This window comes from Chelonus insularis, unplaced genomic scaffold (genome assembly GCF_013357705.1).
Source record: "Chelonus insularis isolate UGA/USDA-ARS -01 unplaced genomic scaffold, ASM1335770v1 contig_388_pilon, whole genome shotgun sequence".
NCBI lineage: Eukaryota > Metazoa > Arthropoda > Insecta > Hymenoptera > Braconidae > Chelonus > Chelonus insularis.
The window spans coordinates 273567-297744 of record NW_023276544.1 but is presented as its reverse complement, the minus strand read 5'-3'; the positions used below and the strand labels follow the sequence as shown (position 1 = coordinate 297744).

At 29.7% G+C, this 24178-nt stretch overlaps 1 protein-coding gene across 2 annotated transcripts in view; it reads right to left on the bottom strand.

The window, feature by feature from the left end:
• Positions 1-3687: 3687 nt before the first annotated feature.
• Positions 3688-24178, bottom strand: part of Syn1 (Syntrophin-like 1) — a 201833-nt gene continuing 181342 nt past the window's right edge. For both annotated transcript variants that reach the window (XM_035084347.1, XM_035084348.1), the window contains 4 exons: positions 12859-13088; positions 5051-5262; positions 4507-4718; positions 3688-4103 (listed from right to left, as the gene is read on the bottom strand). In XM_035084347.1, coding sequence (XP_034940238.1) covers positions 4011-4103; positions 4507-4718; positions 5051-5262; positions 12859-13088 — 747 coding nt within the window. In that variant the 3' untranslated portion in view covers positions 3688-4010. The remainder of the gene's footprint in view (positions 4104-4506; positions 4719-5050; positions 5263-12858; positions 13089-24178) is intronic.

Here is a 24178-nt window from a genome sequence, read left to right as displayed (position 1 = left end):
TATTATTATTTTCAATTACACACCTAATAGTTGGACTCGTAACAATATTAGATCGTTTTTTTTTCATTTGATTAGAACGACTATTCAATTGTTCAAGCTATCGCTGATTTTTAATGATTACAATCTTTTATGTACAGTATATATATATATATGTATATATAAATAAAATAATCAAATAATCTTATATATTAATCATTACAGTCGTCAGTGTATTTTGATCGCACGAGTCACATGGAAGATGAAAGTGACAAATGAAGATGTTTTAATACATAGTGATTTCGTTGATATGTCCTACATAATCGCAAATATATTTCTATTTATTTTCCCTTCCTTAAATGGATTGATTTATTGATAAATTCATTTATCAAACATATTCATCATCAAAGAAATAATAAATGACTTTGAAATTTATTTATTGTACGGCTTCAGTCGGCCATTGATCTTAGCTACAAATTATCTAGAATATTCTAGACACACAACCGACCATCTTTCAGTGATTTCCAGTTGCTAATTATCTCGCATTCTAATTTGCTATCGCTTCCATACATTCGCACATTTAACTCCCACTCGCAGATTCGCTTACCCAAAATTTATACACCAAATTCACTCTTAGGAATATTTATTACATTGTTAACGAGTATACTCGTGAGTTTCGGGGTTGCTTCAGTGGTGAGCCCTAGCTATTATCTCGATAATTGGTTAAGACCTCGTAGACCATTTATTGTACCACGTGAACGAGCTAGGCCGTATGCTCCAACAAATTTTAGTGCTAATGAAAATTGTTACATTATTTCTCACGGCTTTACTAATTGTTAATAACAATCACACGGTAACACATTATTTATTTCAAGCTTGTTTTATTTCATTCCCATTTCTCAGCTCTTTATTTTATCACCAGAGTCATCACTAAACTGTTTATAAGAACATCATATTTGAACATTGATATTAATTGATATTTATAATAATGATATAAAGTGCTTCATAAATAATTAAAACGATTAAAATGTTTTATTTTATAATTAAGGAAACCACTTACATAACCGCTCATAAATATTTCCTCACTTTGAATTATGTTGTATTTATATTAATTACAGCTTACTAAAATAATATTTTCACATGTGATTTAGTTGAACCCCTTGAAACACTGTGTTTACATACTTTTTATCATGGTTATTACTTTTAGCAAGCTATTTGCATTTTATCTTCATCATCAGCAACTTATTCTTTCAAAATAAACTTCAACAATATCAGATGTATCAAAGATGGATGCTTCAAAGAGCTAATGTATTTGATCTTAATAGGTTGATGATATTTTTGTTTATCATTTGTGCAAGTATAATAAAAAACAATGGACCCCAAAAAATACATTTCTAGCTTGAAATAACATTTAATGTCGAAAATGTGCACTTTTAGGAAATAAAAGCACCTGAAAGGTACACTAGAAGGTTGTTACAATGTACATAGCTTTAATAACAAAGAGAAGAAAGGAATAGCATTCAGTAGCTGAGTTGTAGCCATTTTTTCACCAAGAAATTACAATCTTTGTTACACTAGGGTAATAATAATCAGCTCTTACTTTTCATAATTAATTTACAATTCTGAATGAAAGCTAATTCTTTCAAGTAACATGTTAGGTACCATGAGATGGTATAGCTTGAAATAATGAACATTTTAGTCTTATTTTTTGCATGTTTCTTTGAAATCACACATCCAAATTATATTTAGCAAGTTGAAATTTACTTCAACATAGAAATGATTTATTAAAAAAATTCCCAAAGGTCCCGTCTTGTTTCAAGTGTGTGAACGTATGAGCACAAATTGAAGTAATCCTCATGAGGGAAATAGTGTCAGAGACAATTTATTCGCGATATAATGTGGTCCGCTTAGAGTTAATTTCTACTTAGAAAAAGGAATTGTCAATTTAAAATCGCAGGGGCTCGTTCCCGGGGTACAATTTAAATTACATCAGTTACGCAAGTGGAAAATTCACGACAGTAACACCACCACAATGACTATATGGAATGGGCTGCGCACCTGGCAAACATTTCCTCGTGACTGTAAATTTAATTGCGTTAAGGATACGAACCGTATAAAATAACTAGAGCGCCGTTGCCTCGCTGATACCTCGAGGAATGTTTCTCTGAGTGTTGGAATGCGAAAAAGGGGTAGAAAATCCTTTTTTATTCAGCCTTTTCTCTTTTTATTTATTTATCTACTTGTTTTTTCGCAACTTGCTTTTATTTTTTTAGTTTTCTTTTTTTTTTATTTTTTTTTTCAAATTTTCATAATTTTTTTTTTTTTTCTCCATAAATAGCATTCATACAAGTATGCAAAAGAGTTTCCTTGAGTTTAGTATAAATAAAAATTATTTAAAGAGCATAAAACTTTTGAAAAATTTAGCAAAGAGTTATAATAAATCGAGACCAGCGAGTAGGGTGCTCATAATATACATTCATTGTAATTTAGCCTGCTGATTTAATTAATTTATATTTAATTGGATCATCTATGCTATTGTTTTTTTTTTTTTTTAAATTTATATCCACTTCATAGATATACCATTCTTATAAATGATATTAATTCGTTAATGCATCGATAACTTGCTTATCTCTTTTTCTACATCTCATCAGTAATTATTTTATTCATTTATTTATTTATTATTCTCTTAATTAATTATATAGCAATATTCAGGCGCATTTAATTAGAGCAATATTCAATATCATATACATTTTATTATCAATCTTCTTGAAATAATTAATCTACTATTTCTTTTCATATTTATTATTAGTTCATTATTCGTTTTTTTTTTTTTTTAATTAAATTTTTCACAATAAGCAGCAATATCGTGTGGATGGCTTCAGGTCGATTATAAAGTAACATTACATCGACAATTATTCGATACTTGCTATTATACTTTCTTAATTAAGTCGTTTGACTCGTTTGGCTTCGATAAACTGGTCTCAGAACTCTAGTTACAATAGTCAATCTCTCACGAGTCTTATGAGCAGTAATGTGAAATGATCTTTGATTATTTTTTGGCGTAGTGTGGCGGTCTGTTTTGTAAATAATCCAAATTTTTCTAATTAATTTTTTGTGTAAATATGTTTATGTTTATTTAATCAAGGAACAACATATTTGTTTTTTATATATAATTACTACCTTTCTAGCTAATTAGTAAAAAATACTTTTGATTAATTATTAATGTATTAATAAATATTTCTTTTTTCTCTAGTTGATATTTGATCTTTTGAATATTACAGCATTTTTTATATCAGTTTAGATAATTTATTTAAACGTCAAAAGAATTATATTTTAATAGACATATTGAGTTGTTGGAATGGTTGATGATATTTATAAATATTACAAGAAATTCTTTTACCTTATTCTTTTTTTTTTTGAAGTTAATAATTAAAAATTACATTAAAATTTTCATTAAAAATCTACTAAATATTAGAATTAAATTTTCCAAATCATTTTTAAGCATTTAATTCATCAATTTATATCTGAGTTTTGTTTCATTTTTTTTTTTACAGTGTAGTAATGAATGTAAAAATATTTTGTAAAGATTATATACTAAATATATACAACATTTATACAGATTTCACGTATATTTGTATACAATCAATATAAAATATTTCTACACAATAATTATTTTATCGAATAATCAATTATTTAAATAATTTACAAACTTCAAATACAATTACAAAACAATAAATAAAATTTTTTTTTTTTTAAACTTAATTTACACAAATTATTAAATAATTTTCGCCACTAAGTAATTTATATATTAATGTCTAAATGTTCTGTGGAGGTATCAAGATCATTTATTCATCACTGATCCTGAGTAATAAACCGGAAGAATAGTTCCAATTTCAATCAGGGGTAAAGTCTATGTTTAGTCCGACATCAAGCCAGCACCATAGGTAATATGTTTAGTGAAAAAATACACTAGTGACCGACCTGGTGGTGTGTGGCGGTAGATCGGGGACTTCTTGCGAAGCCCCCTCGTACCCCTATGCGTTCAATCCAAGGCGGTGTATTTTTGCTGACAGGAAATTATGAAGAACAAAGACAATTGGCTTCGGACAGCTCTCAAGATCCAGTTCCTGTGCATACAAAGAACATTATAAGTTTTGAATAGAAAAAGAAGAATATATATATAATAGAAAATAAATTGATATAAGAATATTCTTGGGTACATGGAATGTTTTTTGTCGTCTTGGAGCAAGGGTCTGGACAGCAAATATTTATTTTTGTCAGGACAACGACTCTTGACACGCTTTAAGCATGTTTGGAACTAGAAAAACGAATACACCAAGTATTTACTGACATAACAAGATGCATGAAATATTTAGAAATTCTTTGAATATAAAATAAAACAGAGAAGATAGCGAAGTTGATTTGAAGTGATTGTGATAACATTCTTTTAGCAGTAAAATGTTCAGTTACTTGATTAATAATCATAGTTGGATATAAAATTATTGCTATATACAAAGGAAATTATCTTACAATCTCTGCATCATCATCTGCAAAGTCAAGCCATAGCAGTCTCGTGCCGTCATCAGCAGACATTCGAAGTTTTTCAAAAGATTTTTTCCACAATGGAACCGGTGGTGATCCTGGACTGACTCCATTTACAGCTCTTGATCCACTCGCATATAGAATAAATCCTTCTTCATGACTGACAACCAACTGACATGGTCTTCCTTGCCACAAACATCCTGAAAAAAAATGTATACATTAATGTTATTTATGACTACTATTGATTCACTTTATTGATGCTAAGTTAATTAATTCAGTGTAGAGTTTTTATGAAATATGTATTTTTATTTCCAATTTAATAATCATCGAACAAAAACAGATATGAATTTCTAGGAAGATTTTTATTCATATTTTGAAGGTAAATAATATTTTAGAAGTTAATGGATGATATTGACTGAAAATCAATCGAAAAGTTGATGTAAATACATTATAAATTCATAAATAGCTCATCCACTGACATTGATTGATTTGCATAGCCAGAATAAACTAGATAAATAAAAAATACACTTACGAACTGTATATTCTCGTAACGAGAGTGCTGCTGCATGACACCCTTGAACTATCGCTCTCGCCCAGGCAGCTAAATCTCTTCGTGTTTCAGCCCTCAGGTGATGTGTAATAACTCCGTCCATGGTGCCAACGCGTACAGCAAAAGTTGCTCCGCTCATTGTACCACCATTACTACTGGATGCTTCATTACTTCTAGATGATGATGAAACCAGTCTGTAACAAAAGTTGTAAAAAATTTTTAATATTTCTTTTTTTTTATTTCTTGCTCATACTTTTAATAGCTTTTGATTTTAATATTTTATAACTCTAATCCATAGATTTATTTATAATTAAAAAATATTGCTTTTTAATCTCAACAAACTACAAAAGTTTCCTTTACTCTTTGAAAAACTAGAGATAATAAATTTTATCCAACACCAAAATCTTTTATTCAAACACTAAATTCAACACGGAATTTTTTTATTTTATTCGTCAAAATAAATTTCTCTTTGTAGGGATTAATTTATTTGTCAAAGTAATTCATTGAAACTCAATCAGATTAAAATATTAAAAAAAAAGGATGAAAGTATGGAAAAAAGAATGACCACAATCGATTTTATATCTTATAAAAATATAAAAATAAGATAAAAGCTGTAAGACATGGTAGTTGAAGCAAAGGAATGAAATCGATAAAGGACCGGAGGGATTTTGGGTAAAATCAGCCAGCATGTGAGAGGAAGAAGGTGAAGGTATGAGGTCCATAGAGAACCATTGAGCTTGAGTAGTCCCTCTGGAGCTTGGCCAATAAACTTGTTATTCCTATACGTATTTGTATGAAGGTACATTGTGCATGGAGATAAAAGTTCTACGTAAGCGAAATGATTGGGTAAATTATCATTAAAGTACATCTATTTTCACCAACAATTTCCCTCCAATTTTACAGATAAAATGTTCCAAACATAAATAAAGCTTTAAGAATCGAAAATTGATGAGAAAGAGCTCAGGAGAAGAAGAAGAAGAAGAAGAAGGAGGAGGGAGGGAGAAGAACAAGTAGGAAAATAAGAAGAATCTGAAGAACAAAAACGAAAAAATAAAGAGAAACTTTTAGAGAAGAAATCGAGTAAATGGTTATCGATTGTTCATTGCAAGTGATTTACTTGTAGTGTACCTAAAAAAAAAAAACAATTGAAAAAAGTAGAAAAATTTCGCTGCAGCTAAATCACTTCCGGTTTGTCTCGCGGTACAATAAAACTCCCTTAAGTCCGATGTGTTGTTCAATAAACCTCAAAATCCAACCGTACTTCAACAAGTACAAATGAAAAATTGTTTATTGGAAATAAGATAGAAAAATAATCACTTTTATAAACTAAAACACAACCTAGATGCTAGTAAAATATGTTATACTATTTTTTTTTTCCACTGTCAATGCTAATTGCTTTACAGCAGCATCAAAATCAGGATTCTATTTGATTATTAAACCACGATTATTCACCGAAAATAGCCGAATCATTTACACAAAATTGTTGCCATGTTTCATTCATTTTTTATTTAGTCCCCAATTCCATTATCAGAATAAATAATTTATTCAGCAGATCGTGAAAGTATCGTAGCATATAATCGTCTGAATGAGATTGTTATGAATAAATAAACGACACAGTTTGCATCAGGTGTCACCGTTGGGTATGAAAAAACTCTTGGGGGCAATTCATGATAACACGATACATTTTTGTCAGCCCGTATATTTCAACCCCTAGCTAGGAGGGTGCTAGCGTAGCAAATTGACGCGGAAACGACGTCAAGCCAGTGCCCAATTCATAACAGGACCGAGTCACAATCGCTGATTGGTACCCATGCGATCCATGGGTCGTCCATTACCCCAAATGGCTCTTCTGTTCTGTTACGGATATACTGGATGATAAATAAATAGTCACTCGAAAATATACACCACGTCTGTTTCTGTCCTGTAATAGTCTAACGAGTATTTTTATCGCACTAACTCCCTCTATATATAGTTTACCCCAACGTTATTCCATTCGAATCAGCAACCTGTAGACGAGATTCCCTCGTATACATCCACTCTGATAGCTCCAGTCGTTAAATACGCCAGCACGAGAATCTGTTGTGCGATTATTAAAAAATTTTCTGCACTCGTTGGCGTTATTGCACCGTTAAGTCCAACTGAAATTTATTTTCATTTCTTTTTCAATCTCCATCGAATATTACGATGCCCCGTACACCTCACAACCCAATCCACGACGTACTATTTGCGTTAAAAATTTATTTAAGATTTTTAACATTTTTTTTTACTGTCTATTATTTTTTATTCCCACCTCGTTTTATCGGTGATTTTGGCTTTATTGAAAAACACGGAGAAATAAAGGAATTTAGTAGGCAAAACGAGAATCTACCTTCATTGTCCCAACATAAACATATTAAACTGATCAAAATATGCTTCATTATAATTTTCACTATCATAGAAAGGTCTATTTAATTGCCAATAATTAGGCAATTTTGGTTGGGCCTTATCTGATTAGGTATTTTAGATAAGGCCCATTTAATGATAATTATGAATTGCAGCTCTCCTTTTACCCCCCTACCCTAGTAATCTAATCAGACTTAAGACAGAAAATTGAACGTCAGATAGTGAATGGCAATCTGATGCAGAACGGAAACAGACGTACGTAAATCTGACACAGGGGTGGCTAGTAGGGTACCACTCTCCATTGGTTGTCTTCTACAATTCATACAGGTTTACTTTTTCAAAAAAAAAAACAACTTGGCGAGACCTTAATTTAGTTTTAATGCTTTCCTGATTATAAAACTGTATCCAAGATGCAATTAATCAGACTTTAGGTTGAGAAATATTTTTGCAAAAATATTCAGTGAATCAAATCAGACGTAAAAGTATGAAAGTATTTAACAAATATGCCAGGTAAATTGGTAATTAATTTTTTAATGCATACATTTTTAGAAAAAAATGTTGCCAGAAGCATTTTAACAAACGTATAAAAAATTATATGAATTTTTCATTCGTTTCATCTGCATCTCCAACACCATAATCTACTTTTATGTTAGTCAAAAATGAGCTTCTAACAAACAACTCGAGCATGAAATTATTTACTCATAACAACCTCCCTCCCTTCAGACGATTATGTATATACTAATATAATCTTATAGTAGCACGATACACGATAGAGAAAATAAATTATTTATTTTCGTAATGGAATTGGAGGTGATTTATAGGAGAAAAAATTTGTGAAGAGGGAATAAAAGAAACTAATGAAGATAAAGATGTTTTATAAGTGACTTTATACTTTACTTGGTAGTTTGCTATAGAGAAATGGTTAAAACGATGGAAAGAATAAATTTTCACCTGCCATGTATACATATATATATATATCTATCTATATACATAAGTTAAGTAAATATTCTTTCACTATAATTCATCGAGCTGCATGTCGAACCGAGTAATTTACGTAAGAAAAGATAAAATCAATTTAAACGAGAAAAAAGAATATTCTTAAAGTAATTTAATGAAGGCTTTTACTTTAATTCGAAAAGAAGAAGATTTTTTTTTCTATTTTATTAAACAAATTCTATTGATAATTATTTGATTACTTTTAAAATATTTAATAATATTTAAATATTTAATAATATTTTATAATATTAATCCTTTTAGAATGTATTATTGAAACATTTTTCTCTATTTAAATTTATTATTTTCCTTTGTGGCTGACTGAATATATTCCATACTACTGAATATCTTATTTTCTGATTTTTCTTTCTATCAAATCGAAGATTGTGATAAATATTTTAAACCAATTTTTATTCTACTGAATTTGAATATTGAGAAAAAAATATTTTATCTAAAAATTAAATATAAAAGAAAATTTTAATGCGAATATTTTATTTTTCTTTTTTTCCTTTTAAGTAGTCGATAAAAATTAATTGATTTACCAAGACAATGTTGAAGATAATAAAGATGAGATAAAAATGATCAAGTAAAAGTAAATAATCGAGCAGCAAATAAGGTTGATCCAATTTAAATGGAGATCAAAAATACACCAACTCAAGATGCTTTTACTTCAACACACAAAAATGGGTAATTCATTTCCACTTTTTTTTTTTTTTTCTAAAAAGTATTTCTTCTTTCCACTTTTTTTTTTTATTTCTTTTTTCAACGAATGAACTAGTGGAGTGAGAAATACGTGACATCATCCGCATGTAAATGAATCCACATCGTTGGCGCATCTCGATTGTCGCGAATAGAAGCATCCGAGAGTCACATCCCAAGGGAAAATGTACCTCGGACAGTCAGAAGCCCAAAGTTTATTAGGGCGCTTGTACACGAGGGAAATCGACGTATTTTCCTATAAAATGTACGTGAGAATGAAAATTGACGAGTATACACATATATTAAACATTTTAAACTCATAAATGATTTGCTAAAAAATATGCTCAAAGTTTATTTATTTATTTTAAATAAAATTAATTAAAAGTAAGTATGAAGCACGATGTGAATGTCTAATCATTTGTAAAATCATTGTGTGTCTCCATCTACATATGATGATTGACAAACAACAGATTTTGAGGTTAGAAATGCTTGATCGAGTTGTTTATGTCGGTTTACAATTAACACTAGAGTACATAAGACATTTTCCTTAATTATGTTTATTATAAAATATTTACTGTCATTGTAAATAAACTTTGCGTCCTTGTAAATCTTTTTTCTTAGGACCAGTCCGGGATAGATGGCCATATGGGAGGGGGGGCAATCGGAATGATTCTTAAAACCGATCACTAGGTGTCGCTACTGTTTTATTTTTTTCGCCAAATATTTAGTCAACGGTTCTTTTAATTATTTTGATTGGCCATCTATCCCGGACTTATTCTATCATTATGTAACACATGACGAGCAGTAAATGTCTTCAGTCAGAACGTCATTATAAATGTCTAATCAATATAACTAGTTAGAAAATAAATAATTTCTTAAATTTCTGTTGTTTTAAAATACTTATTGCAAATGTCTAAAACAAGTTTATATTTAAAAAAAAAATATTGAGTTGAATTTGATGAACAGATCTATTTTTTAACAATGAAACAAAACAAATATGAACGAAGCAAAAAAACCTTTTTATTAAACTGTAAATTAATGATTGTGAATAATGAAGGGAAAAAAGTATCCATTTTGAAATAATTAGTATTTCTATTTACCTTAAACTCATTAAAAAATCAGAGAATTAAGTAAACAGTGAAATCCGAAAGCATTTGAATATCTAAACGTAATAAGTAAACGAATAAGAGACAGTAAGTAAGGATAAGTGGATTCTAAGGAACGGAGTTGTTGGAGTTGGAAGGGATGGAAATTTGCACGCGTCGTTTCTGGCATCATGGTAACGATATACCTGGGGGTACCACATCGTATTTGCAGATCACGTACAAGCTTGGAGCAACGCTTGGAGGTTTGTTTGACGAGGGTAGCCCAGCTCTGACGATTAATCACTTGCTATTAATTAACCGAGAATCGGTCTTTCCACCCCCTCAGCAAGTACGCCCTCTATACCACCACCCAAGTACAGACTATATACTGAGCCTAGACTTCGCTTAGTCCCTTACCCTCGCATTACCTGTACTAGTCCAGCTCATCTAGCGACTTCGGTCTATCAGCTACGGCTTCCGGTCCCGGGCTAAACGCTCAGAAGGTCGTCCGGTCACGGTCCTTAACTTTTACGACCTGCGCTCGTTAATTATCATCAGACGTCCGATTAATCGTCGACATTGCATGCTAGTTTATCTAAGAATAGCCAACTCCAATGAATTTTTTTAGCTAATTATTGCGAATTCATTATTTCAAGTAGATTAAGTCCAATTAGGTCAACTGGAGAATCTTTAATTATGCAATCGACTATTACTCGCTAATTGAATTTCATTAGTATGTTTTATACGTGATATTTTATGTTTCAATAGGTACAGTCATAAGGAATTCAGATTATTCCAATAAAAAATAAATTACATATCATTTAATTGATCTACTTCCTGCTAAATCCACTGTTTTATGTAGCTACTTTTTTTTTTTTGAGAAACTTCCTACAGATATAATTGGCCTAATTAAAATTCAATAGCTTGAATTTCCTAGACGTTTCAAAGCTGGAATAGAACTGTGTCGACCTAAGTAGATTCAAATGAATGACGAATTGAAATTTACCCAAAAAAAAATTATGATAATGAGGACTTGAAAATAATGGTGAAATGTATGTTTTATTTTTTAAAATGTTGATAATGAGAATAAACGTTAGTTTCTACAGAAGCAAATGTTGTGCAAATGGTTATTACTCGCATAAACATGACCTTTTTATTAAAACCATTCCAAGTTTTTTGAGGTTATAATAAATATTTAAAGCTAAGTTAAAAACTTTCCTCGTCAGATGTACACTTGTGTAATTAATAATCATACATACTTAATGAACAGTAACTAGCAATGATTAATTGAGTAATGGCTGACTAGACTTGTCCAATGTTGAACCAAAAATCAACCAACCTTTCTCTATATCAAGATTTCTATCAAGTTATTTTTTATAAAATACTGGAATACAGTCTATAACCCCACAATAGCAATATTTGTTGAACAAAATAATGTCTAGAAAATATTTTAGCTTTTTTTAGACATCATTTAAACAAAGTTTCAAGCACAGACATCTTTTTAGATATTTATAAGACAACTTCAAGAATATCAAATAGGAATAGGACATCTTTTTATCTGAATCCAAAAGACGTCTTTTCGAAAGCTTTTTTTCTAGCTGAGTTGGAGCAATAATCCCTCACCATCTCCATTTTTCGTGATGTAATGAATATAATGATGAGTTACAGCTCCTTCACTCCCCTCTCCCCAACAGTTGTCTTCCCCAATTCCTACAGGTCTTTTAAAAAAGTAGTTTCAAAAAAAAGTACCATGGCGAAACCGGAAATCAAACCCAGGTCCTTCAAGTTACGAGCTAGGATTCTCTACCAATTAATCTATTCCACAATTGTATCAAATTTCTCACTTTTTATACATGGACTTATCCTGGCTTTTCGCACTCCACCGTTCCTCTTCCAGCTTTAAATTGAAATAAATTCATTAACATATGTCGTTTCCATTAAAATCAGAGATGAGTTAAACGATATAATTACCCAAAAATCTTGCAATAGAGAGATTAACTTCCTTGCTACAGAAAGGTTACTCCATGAAACATTGCTGATGGTAATTATAAATAAAGTGTTATTTCGCAGGAACATGAAATGATTAAAATGACCACCAGTTTGTTTCCATAGTCCTAAGTCAAATTTAAAATGAGTACAGGAATGGAATGCAAAGGGAAGAAAAAACAAAAGTAAAGCTCAATGTTGAGCATGGATTACGACGTCTGTGCACGTAATCGTTGGCAAGCCTCGTACCCTGCTAATGTCGACGGGGATGTAATGGTCTTAATTAAAATGGTGGTCTAACGAACATCTCGCTAACTGCCGTAATCCGACGGGTGGCCGAGGCGCCATACTATAGCGCCTCATTGGTAATCCGGTACTCGTGTCCGCCAAGAGAACCAGAGAGAATCTGTCGCACGTGCGAAATACGTTTTACGTGTACGTCGCGATAACGTTGGAACAAAAGGATGAATCTAAGTGACTCAGTACAGAGCAGAGCAATCAAGCCTCTGGACAATAAAAGATGGCTCCATATATTGTTGTTACTCTCCTTTTTTTTCTCCATATGTTTACATAGTTCAAAGCTCAAAGGAAACAATGTCAGATGATAAGGGCACTTTTTTTATTCTGAAATGTATTTTGTCTCACCTGGTTGCTATAAGTGGACAGGTGATGCTTGGAGACGCCCATGCCTCTGGGCTCCATGGTGCACATTCATAAAGCCTTAACTCTCTGCTGGAAACTGCCCCGAAGACACTACGCCAACCTCCTGAGCATCCAACTCCACCTCCAAGTCCATAACCACTTCCCGTTGCCCTAGACATGCTTGTACTACTACCAGCACCGTCTTCACTGCTTTCACTGCTAGCACGGCCATTCTGAAACAACCCCCAACACATTCTAGAGTTTGTTATGTTATTGTATTACTTTCATGCTTCTTACCAAAGACTTGAAAAATTTCTCACTCCAGAGAACTTATCATAAAGGAATTTAATGAATATTTAGAAGAGAATATTTGTTTTGTTGATATTTTTGTTTTCAAACGCTCTCAAACAAAGCCCAATATTTTTGTTTTGTAAAAGAGCCAAAGGATAGCTTTGAAAAAGAAATGGCTTCAAGAGGAACGGTTTATATATTTGTTTTATGTTTTTTTTTTGGAACATCTAGAGTTGGAGTACATGAAAGAGTGGTTTAATATAGAGCAGAAATGTCTTGCACTGATATCGATTTTTTAAAAGTCACAAAGCCATTTTTCTGTCAATTTTGTTCATAGAAATGTTATCGTTATCGATAATGTCATCGTTGGACGTTAATGACGTCTTTTAGAGAATTTTTTTCTATCATCAATGTAAGTTGTCATGGTAAGTTTATATAATATATATACAGAAAAATTAACTCACAAATCACCATTTCAACTTGATGTATTTACCTTTAACAAACTATGCTAATAAATTAAGTCTTATCAGCGTTGAATTATTACAAATATAAAACTAGTATGAATAATACCTGTGTACCGATAATTTGTAAAAGTTTAAAAGTAAGATGAAACTTTTGGTAATAATTCAAAATTTATAATCATTTTACACAATGACAGATGTAATAAAATGAAATAAATGAATGAGCTTGCAAGCACAATTCTAAATAAATGTTATCATTTAATTTTATTTAAAGAGTATTTCTATCAAGAGTACATTTATAACTGGAATTATAAAATGATAATGAAATAAATGTGATAAATTTAGTTGGAAAACAGTATGATGTCTTAGAGTTTGATAGATAAAAATAAAAATACATAGAATTCAGTCAATTAATAATTGTTGTAAAACAAAAAAAAACATTTTTATTTTTGATAAAAACATTAGATCGATTTACTCCAGTAAATAATATATTTTTATCAGATTTTTTGTCAGTCGATTCTCTACGCGGTTGAGTTGATTTTTTTTTTTATGCACTATGTTACAATTCCATATTTTATCGTATTTTAGGGTGCTGTCGATGGTGAGATCTATTTTCGTGTGTAACATCGATGCGTTTGCTGCAGATTGCGGACAATTCAACCATCTAGATGAGAGTATTTATTGAAACGGGGACAAAACGGTACGTACATGTAGCAAGTGTGAATGGTATCAGGGTGAAAATAATGTTGATGTGTATATCAATGTGTCTGACTCTATATACAAGTATAAATACTTTGATTTTATTTTATTGACAGCAATTTAAAATTAACAAGTTGTCTGATAATTTAATTATTTAGCATTTTAAATTTTATTTCTTTCATCAACTCATTTAATTTGATCATATTACATGGTTTTAATTAATTAAATAACTGAAGCAAATCCTTTTGTACTTTTGTTAGGAATAGTAGTATTTAATTAAGATATATAAATAATATATATTCAGACTATGTTTAATTAAATCCGAATTGAATAATGATTCAAAATTACTAATATGGAATTCGAAAATCCGCTTCAGGTACTGAGAAAAGTATTATTGATAATTAATTGTTTAAAAAAAAAAAAAGTTATAAAAATTCATTTTTTTACGATTATAATTATTCTTTTGTTGTGTTTTTTAATTATTGAATCGTAGTATTTTACCTGGAAAAAAATTGTTTATTTAATTAATAAAAATATTTGCAATAAAATATTTTATTGAGTTTGATAATTGGTTTAAGATTATGATAAATTTGGATACAAGTGATATTAAATTAATTCTTGGTTTTTTAGACATCATGAATTTTAATAAGAAAATAAAACACTAGAAAAAATCAATAGTTAGAAAATTCTATTTAAAATAATCGAGCACTGTAAAAATATATCTTTTTAATAAATTATTTTAAGTAATTCCACATGGAAAAAATACATTTTATTTCAAAAATATATTAAAATATAATATAATTTAATTATTAAGCTAAATTTTGTATGATTAAATACATAGAAATATACTTAAATATATTTATATAGTTAATTATATAATTATACATTTTTTTAATATTTAATTATACAAGATTTGGCCGAATAATTATATTTTAATATATTTTTATATATTTTTTTCCATATGGGACGATCGCAATTTATTTAATTTATAAAAATTTTACTATCATTCCAAATTTTAAATTTAAAAGTGTTTTATTTTAATGCACTTGAACGTGTTGAACCGGTGACTACAATGCTGATTAATAAATAAATCACATCAAATTAACCCTACAATGTTAGAATGTTTATAGCAACGAGGGGAGAGTTTGTTTATCTCCAGTTTTTGACTGAGACTTTGAGCTGACCGGACGTATTCTTTCTAATTAATTAATAGCTGTCAATCTTTAATAAACTTTTTCATTATTTATTAATATCTGAAGTTATTATTTGGACTTATTTTAAAATATATATAATTCCACTTAAAGTTTAAACTGTTTTTAATAACATCAGCCTATAAAATAATAATATTATTCTCTAATAATATTAATTGACAGTCTATAGTTTTAGTTTTTAATAATATTAGTCTATATTGTACTACTCTAAAGCTTTTTTTAATAACATTGGTTGTACCATACATGTCACTGGATTAATCGTAGGATTAAAACACTTCAAATGCTTTAAAATAAAACACTACAATTTGCAGTAATGTCAATTGAAAAAAAAAAATTTTATTACAACTATTCAAAATTTCGATTTTATCATTCAAAAAATATCACTTGTTCGCAATGTAGTTCTCTGGTACGAAATCAAATAGTATCATTCCAACTAATCCATTTAACATCAGTGATTTGAAACAAAAAAATTCATTATAAAAATTTAAATAAAAATTTTTTAAAAAACAAAAATCTTCCAACTACATACAAACGATATTTTAACGATTTATCGATTAAAATCTTATTGTCTCTCTAATTATTTGATTGAAATTGCAAAATTTTTTTTTTTTTTTTTTTTTTTTTGATTTATTTCATGTATGTCATGATTGCGATGAAATAAAACGAAATATTGTGAAATAAAGAGAAGATGAAGCATACGTGATCTTCTCTCTTTATAACTACATGACCCTATACGTATACCTCTCGCTATTTTATCTTTTGCACATATAGGGGTAGGTTCTGAATTTACGTTGGGCGAGCAGGAAATTTAAAGCACGAGAGAGAGAGAAAACATGAACATCGATCCGAGCAGAATGGTGAGCTTTGTCGACCTCGACCCTGTATCACTTGCGTCGCTTTTATTCAACTTGGATGAATAGAAAAGGTTTTCCTGCAGTTTCAAAATAAAATTTTGTGAAATCAACTGAAAAAAATTATATTTACTTATAGAACTGAATTACTCAACTATTTTATAAAAATTCCTTTTTAAATATGAATAAGATACATTATAAAAAAATATATTATAATTTCATCAAATGAATTGCCTCTGAAAGTACACCAGTTTACATTTATTTCAGTTCTGCTTCAAGTAATATTATTCAAATCAATGTGAAATTATTTTGTACATAATTTTTGCTTTCTAATTATTTCTTCAAAATATCATCCAATTGTTTTTTCATCAATAAAAATCACTTTATTAATTATTTAAAAAATTTCGGTTATTTTATTGCCGAATAATAAATGCAATTGTATCCAAAAGCTTCTCATTAAATAACATTTTTAAAAATAAATTCAGAGTACTTGTAATGAAATTTTTTTTCTACTATCATTTTTGAAGTTTACAAAAGAAGTCAAGTAGGTCAGTGGAACATTGAAGATGAAAATAAAAAACGATGCTATTTTTAAACCGAAAAAGAAGCTACCAAAGATTATCTCCAGCTGTTTGATGCATCATTGAATTTGTTTAATTAATTAATTAAAATCCATCAAATGTATATTGGAATGGAAAATATATATTCCATGAAAGCATGCAATCAATAACATCCATCAGATCTCGAATACAAAATTGATGAATATAAATTAAAAAGAGACTCATTATATATATCGGGGCTATTCTTTTCGGTAAACTGATAAAATACTACATATACGGGTATTATAATGTAATAATTGCATGTTCAATAAGTGTAAATATCCAACAAACAAGATCATAAATAAAATTAAAGCTTATGCAAGTTTAAAAGTAGAATACAAGTTGTATAAACTATTTCGATAATTCAAACTTGTTACAAGCACATAAAACAATGAGAATAAACTAAAATAAATAAAGTTTGATGTTGAACTACAGTTTCCGGTCAATTCGTAAAAGTTTTGAAGCAATAAAAAAAAAAATTTTATTTTTACGTAAAAATGTGAGTCAAGATAAAAATAATAAAAGTGAAAACAGTGATGAAAAAAAATAAAATAAAAATAGTAAAAAAGAATTGTTTATACTGATACTTTAAAAGCAAACAATAAAGTATTTTCAAAGTGGAATAAATAATATTTTTATGTCTAGCTTTTCTATATAGTGAACACCAAAGCCAGATGGTTTTAATGTAAATGTACCAACTGGAAGAGTTGTAAAATTTTAAAGCAGAGTGTTTTACAGAAGACTATAAAAGTTGATAGTTTAATAATAATGATAATAATATCAATAATAACCTCATGAACACGAAATTTATGTTAAACATACTCTCCTATTTCAATATCACCTGAATAAAATTTCATTCAGTTGAGAATATTTTGTTTTATTATCATGATAATAAGAATAATCGTTATTGTTAATAATAATAATAATAATAATAAAAATAATAATAATAGAAACAATGAATTGCACTTTCTTTTTTTTGATATAAATTTTTGATTAATATTCATAGAAATATTTTGTGTTGAAAAGCAATTTTTATTCGTTTAACTATCGCGAAATAATATGAGTGGAATTTTGTGAAAAATATTTTTTATTCACATACTTCATTTCATTATGTAAAATGTCCTATGAATATTTACGGCTTTTTTGATCCCAATAGAAAATTTCTTATTCAAAAGTTTCTCTACAAAATACATCGTCCGAGAATCATTGTAAATTTTCACACAACTTTACGGAATTTTCTATTGGTTGAAGCTTTTGAAAGTAAGCGAGTATGAAATTTTAGCCAAGCCAGATTTGATAAAATGGTAGATATATGAATTTTCGTTGAAATGTGGAATAAAATGTTACATTCTAAGATTAGAAATGTGCTTTATTGAATTCCAACGTTTTATGGATGCAAAAAAATTTTAAATTATTAGTGAATTTAAAACTAAAATAAATTCTAAAAAAATCTCTCAAATACTGATCAGCTTTTAGACATTTTATTCTCATTATTTTTATTATTATATGTAGACTTAAAAAAACAAAAAGGTAATTATTTAGAATTGGGGCTCCAGGCAAAAATCACTCCAAAAAATTTTTCACCACCTGGAAATTTTTTTGTTAGGTAGAATTAGATAATTGAAGGTGAGGGAGACATGTTGCATGAGGTTTGAATAATAAAGTGACGAAGAGGATGGAAGTTGCGAGGGAGGGGGAGGGGGATTGAAAGAGTATAAATACTTTTGTAATTCCTGGAAATATTTACGTCCTTTTAACAACACCCTTGCCTCTTTTTGCTATGTTCTGAAATGTACGATCACCAATTTTAGAGACATTCAGAGATTTATCATATGTAAGTTCTACCATGTAATGTCTGCAATAATGAAAAAAATATGTCTCCCCCGCCTTAAATTTACTATTTGTACCATCAGAAACAACCCCCAATGGCATAAAGAAATTATTAGAGCGATTTTTGTCTGGAGCCCCGATTCTAAATAATAATTACTAAAAAAAATTTATAATTGTAAGAACAACACCTTACCCCTTGGATTAGTTATCTTATTAGATAGCTATAGAAATTATCTAGATTATTGTGATTTTTTAAGGCTTAGAAATGGAATATTAAACTAGTTTAGATTTAAATAAATTAAGTTGTGTCTAGATAATTAAATTGATCAACGATATCTAAAATAATTGTTTTGAAAATATATTTTGTGCCCCTATTTTAAATATTATCTTTCTATTAGTAATTATTTAGGAATTAGCTTAAGAATATTATAAAATTTTCAAAGCAAATATTTTTTATAATAATAAATATTATTTCAACCAAAAAACATTGATATTAATATTAATTAATATTAATTGAGACTTTATAATTAAAGATGAGGTTATGAGTATGTAGTGTTATACTTTAGATAATTCCTACAACTGTAAATATTAAAAAAAATTTCTTATCTTAAAATTAAATCGAAGTATAATTAGGTGTTTAAGTTGATAAATTGGAAGTCAGGATTGAATAGCTCACAGTTAGTGAGACTTGGTTTTTATTTTACAAAAATAAAATTATATTACAACTACAATATTTATAGTACAATATAATTAACAAATACAATCATAATTAATGAATTTCAAAATATGTAATATATGATACAATAGAGTTATTTTCATCAAAGTTAAATAAATTGTAATAAATATTAAAAAATTGGTCTATTAATTGATTTAGGTAGACAAGTTAAAAGAGTCTTATAAAATTACAAGTCTGTTTCTTCTTCAGGTATCTCTGGAGCGTCTTTCCATAGTTTGCGTAGGAGTGCAACCTGTTCTTCAACATTTTCTAGCTGATTGATAGCTCTGTTCATTGCCCAGAATATCGTCTTGTAGGAGATATAGTCTGATTCTTCCAGTTTTTTCTGGAATTCAGGATGATTCTGGAGTGTCCTGAAGACAGCGTATTCCTTGTGGAGCCAGTCCAACCCCAAGTCCAATCTTTCCTTGATCTTCTTCGTGATGAATCGGAGCACTTTTCTTTTGGTAGCAGGGTTGAAGTTGGTGATGAATTTCGCTAACTTTGATTTCAGTGATGGATTCTGTTGAATGATGCTGAATTTTTCAGCCTTCAGGATATTATTAACCGTCAGCAGGATCAATTTCTTCTTGATTTTACGAAGAAAAGGTGTTTCCGGTGGAGATTCAGTTCGACTTGGTGTGTTATTCGCTCTTCGGTGAACACTGCGGCGTTGATAGTGGTGGCTCACTGCTTCAAATAAGTCTTCGCAGGTGATTGCCTGGTGAAGAAGGTACGGAGATGGACAGCTCATATTTCCGTTCAAGTTGTACTCCCAATTGGTTGAACGATTGCTTTCTTCTTCGCAGGAACTTTCTTCCATACCGTTTCCTGAGTAGGAAAAGATGGCTTCCAACTCAGGATCCTCGAAGATGGTATCCAGGTCTGGTGTCCAGATGATTGAGTTATTCACTGCTTCACTCATTGTAGATCTTGGAGATAAAATCAAGATGTTCGAGAACAAATACAAGAACTGTGCGTTGAGCAAAGATGTCAAGAATTTAGCAAAAATTGCGGAATAACACTGACTTCACTCAATAACTGACCGTGGGCGAATGACAAGAACAGGACATCAGTCTCAATAGATAGTCTCATCCCTTCCTTAAGGACAAAGTAATTAGAGAGGGATGACAAAGTTCATTATTGGCTGTCATGAAGGTTGCCAATTTCTATTGGGCCCAATATGGACTAAGGAACTGCCCTTTCCATGGTGGTGGGCATTGCACCTGCAATACAAGCTTTAAGAAACTGTTGAGGGTGGGCCTTACCTAGATTTTCTCTAGTAAGTTGGTAGGAAAAATTCTTGGCAGATTTCATACGCAAGAATATTGAATAAATAATATAAAAAAATATAAATGTTTTACTCAAGTTTAAATTTTAATTAAATATGCAGTCGAAAGCTGAATTTAGGGGAAAGAGGGGTAAAATAAAACACGAAGAAAAAATATAAATCAACAAATTAAACGATGAAATACCAAATGCTGACAATTTTTAATGCATTTATAAATTAAAAAACTGATTTTGAAGAAATTCAAGAAGTGCTTTTGAATTTATTATTGATCATTTTCTCCAGCATTTTACTTAAGCATCTTTTCCCCCCATTTTCTTGAGCAAAAAATGGGGATATTTTTAATAGAATTAGTAATAGATAGAAAAAAAAAATTATATTTACTTACAGAATTCTGTGGTACCATAGAAGATGTAGGGGAAGGGAGGCTAAAGTGAAATACTCCAGAAAATGTGCTAATTTATTAAAATAATTTTAAAAATGCTCATCCAGCTTTTTTAATCTATTTTTTCATTGATTAATGCATCAAAAATCATTCATATTTTGTTATATATAAGTTAATTTATTTATTTTCTGTTTTATCTTCGTTTTTCTCCCCCCTTTTCCCTACCTATCATCAATTGACGATTGGAAAATGATTCATTATACAATTCCCACTGCACTTGCACTATAAAATTATATTTTTTATCCTATATACTATTTTTTATTCATATACATACGATTTTCACGTTATAAAAACGAATGAATAATTTAAAGTTTGTTAAAAAAAAAAACTGAACATGACTAGGTTGATTCACGTAATTATCTAGACCTAATAAACAACTAAAAGTAAAACTTGTAGTTAATTTTTTCACGTATGAAGAAAAAAATATGAGTCAATAAAAGAAATAAGAGTAATTAATTCCATTTGTAGAAAAATAAAAATACTTTACATTCATAAATCAAAGCATTATTTAATAAAAATGATTTATTACTCTGCTATGCAATGCATCATCAATAAAATTAAAACATTTCTTCGTCAAGTGCATTGCTTCTACAATTTTGAACCAAATTCAATCATAAATATTTCACCTTTTCCAAACTATTTTCAAATTCTAAGAGCTACATTTTCATAAGTGCAATAAGAAAATGGCTCTATACCCCTAATTACCCCTCGACAGGTCAACGGGAAACCCCATTCTATTGACTGAGCACCTGGGCCACCAGACAATCTTTATTGCTGGTCTTCTTCTGTAAGTACTCTTAGTCTTGCAGGTGACTTTGACTTAAATAATATAGCTTATACCTCTCGATAACAAAAGAGTAATAAAGTTAAACTATCCTAGATAATCTTATTACTTTTAAGTCTACAAGATAAATAGAAAATATGCCAAGTCAACATGCTGATATTTCCTTCAGTGAAAAGAATGACATATTTTTCGGACCAACTGACTTAACTGAGAATATTCGAACAAGATTATCCAAAGGGTTACCTATGGTTGGTCCATGATTGATTACTAGAGCTAGTGTTGATCTAGTGATGGGAAATAACTGGATGAAAATACCAATTTAGCAAACCCTGCTTAGGTACAAGTGTCATAAATATTAGTTACGGCTGGGATTGCCCTATCTCAAATCATGTAAGAAACATTTATGAATATTCAGGGAAGTGGTGTGTAGGATGGAAAATAAAATTTGACATTGTAAGTTCAGGAATAATTGCATAATAAATTATTTTTTAGTGAAGGGCTCATGATTTTTAATGTATATCCAGTTTTACCCGTTTTTAAGGGTGACATAATTGTTTTTTTATAAGTTTGACCTGATTCCGTATTTGTAGGCATTGAAACAAAGAGAATGAGCCCTCGATCATCAAAATCGGAGTACTTTTATTTTTCGACCCTAAAAATGGCAAGTGGTACCCCTTTCCATTTTTTCAGGTCAAAAAATAAAAGTACTCCGATTTTCAAGTTTGACCACTCATTCTCTTCGTCTTGATGCGTAGATATACGGAATCGGGGCACCGGTCAAGAAAAATCACTTTAACACCCTCAAAAAGGGGTAAGACTGGATACAAAATACGAATAATCATCCCTTTGACTTTAAACCCCTATAACTCATGAACGGACGGTCTAATAACTGTTTTTAGAGACGTTTTGAAAACCTCAGAATCTAAGCTAAATATGTAAATATCCATAAAAAGTGTTAAAAAAATTTCTTTCACCCTCAAAATCGCTAAAATATAGATAAAAATAACATTTTTTTGGGAAATTGCCAACTATTTTGGCAATTTTGAGGGTGAAACAAAATTTTTAAACATTTTTTATGGATACGTATCTGTAGCTTAGATTTTAAAATTTCTAAATATTTTTTAAAAATTATCATCCAATGATTTTTCTACAAGTTATAGAGGTCCATAGTCGGAGAGTAGATGATTTTTTGACCTTACTTTGGCTTTAGACCTCTATAACTCTCATGCTAGTCATCTAATAATGATTTTTGAGATATATTCAGAAACTTTAAAATCTAAGCTACAGATACGTATCCATAAAAAATGTTTAAAAATTTTATTTCACCCTCAAAATTGCCAAAATAGTTGGCAATTTCCCAAAAAAATGTTATTTTTATCTATATTTTAGCGATTTTGAGGGTGAAAGAAATTTTTTTAACACTTTTTATGGATATTTACATATTTAGCTTAGATTCTGAGGTTTTCAAAACGTCTCTAAAAACAGTTATTAGACCGTCCGTTCATGAGTTATAGGGGTTTAAAGTCAAAGGGATGATTATTCGTATTTTGTATCCAGTCTTACCCCTTTTTGAGGGTGTTAAAGTGATTTTTCTTGACCGGTGCCCCGATTCCGTATATCTACGCATCAAGACGAAGAGAATGAGTGGTCAAACTTGAAAATCGGAGTACTTTTATTTTTTGACCTGAAAAAATGGAAAGGGGTACCACTTGCCATTTTTAGGGTCGAAAAATAAAAGTACTCCGATTTTGATGATCGAGGGCTCATTCTCTTTGTTTCAATGCCTACAAATACGGAATCAGGTCAAACTTATAAAAAAACAATTATGTCACCCTTAAAAACGGGTAAAACGGGAACTCCCTCGAAATTTAGCATGAATTATGCTACAATTATAATTTCAAGTATATCGACTGTTTTCCTTTCGCCCAGATCTTTCATTTGAACCCTCGATCAACCCCCTAGCATTATTAGCATAGAAGTTATGCGCTTTTTCTTATCTTACAGTTTTTCGCCAATGTATCATCATTTTATTAATTTCATTATATATATTGTTTTTGTAAGTAGAAAACATTTAAAGTAAGCTTGGAGTAGAGAAAAAAAATTTTAATAAAAAAAAAATTTTGTTCCCCAAAAGTTTCCCATTGTCTCA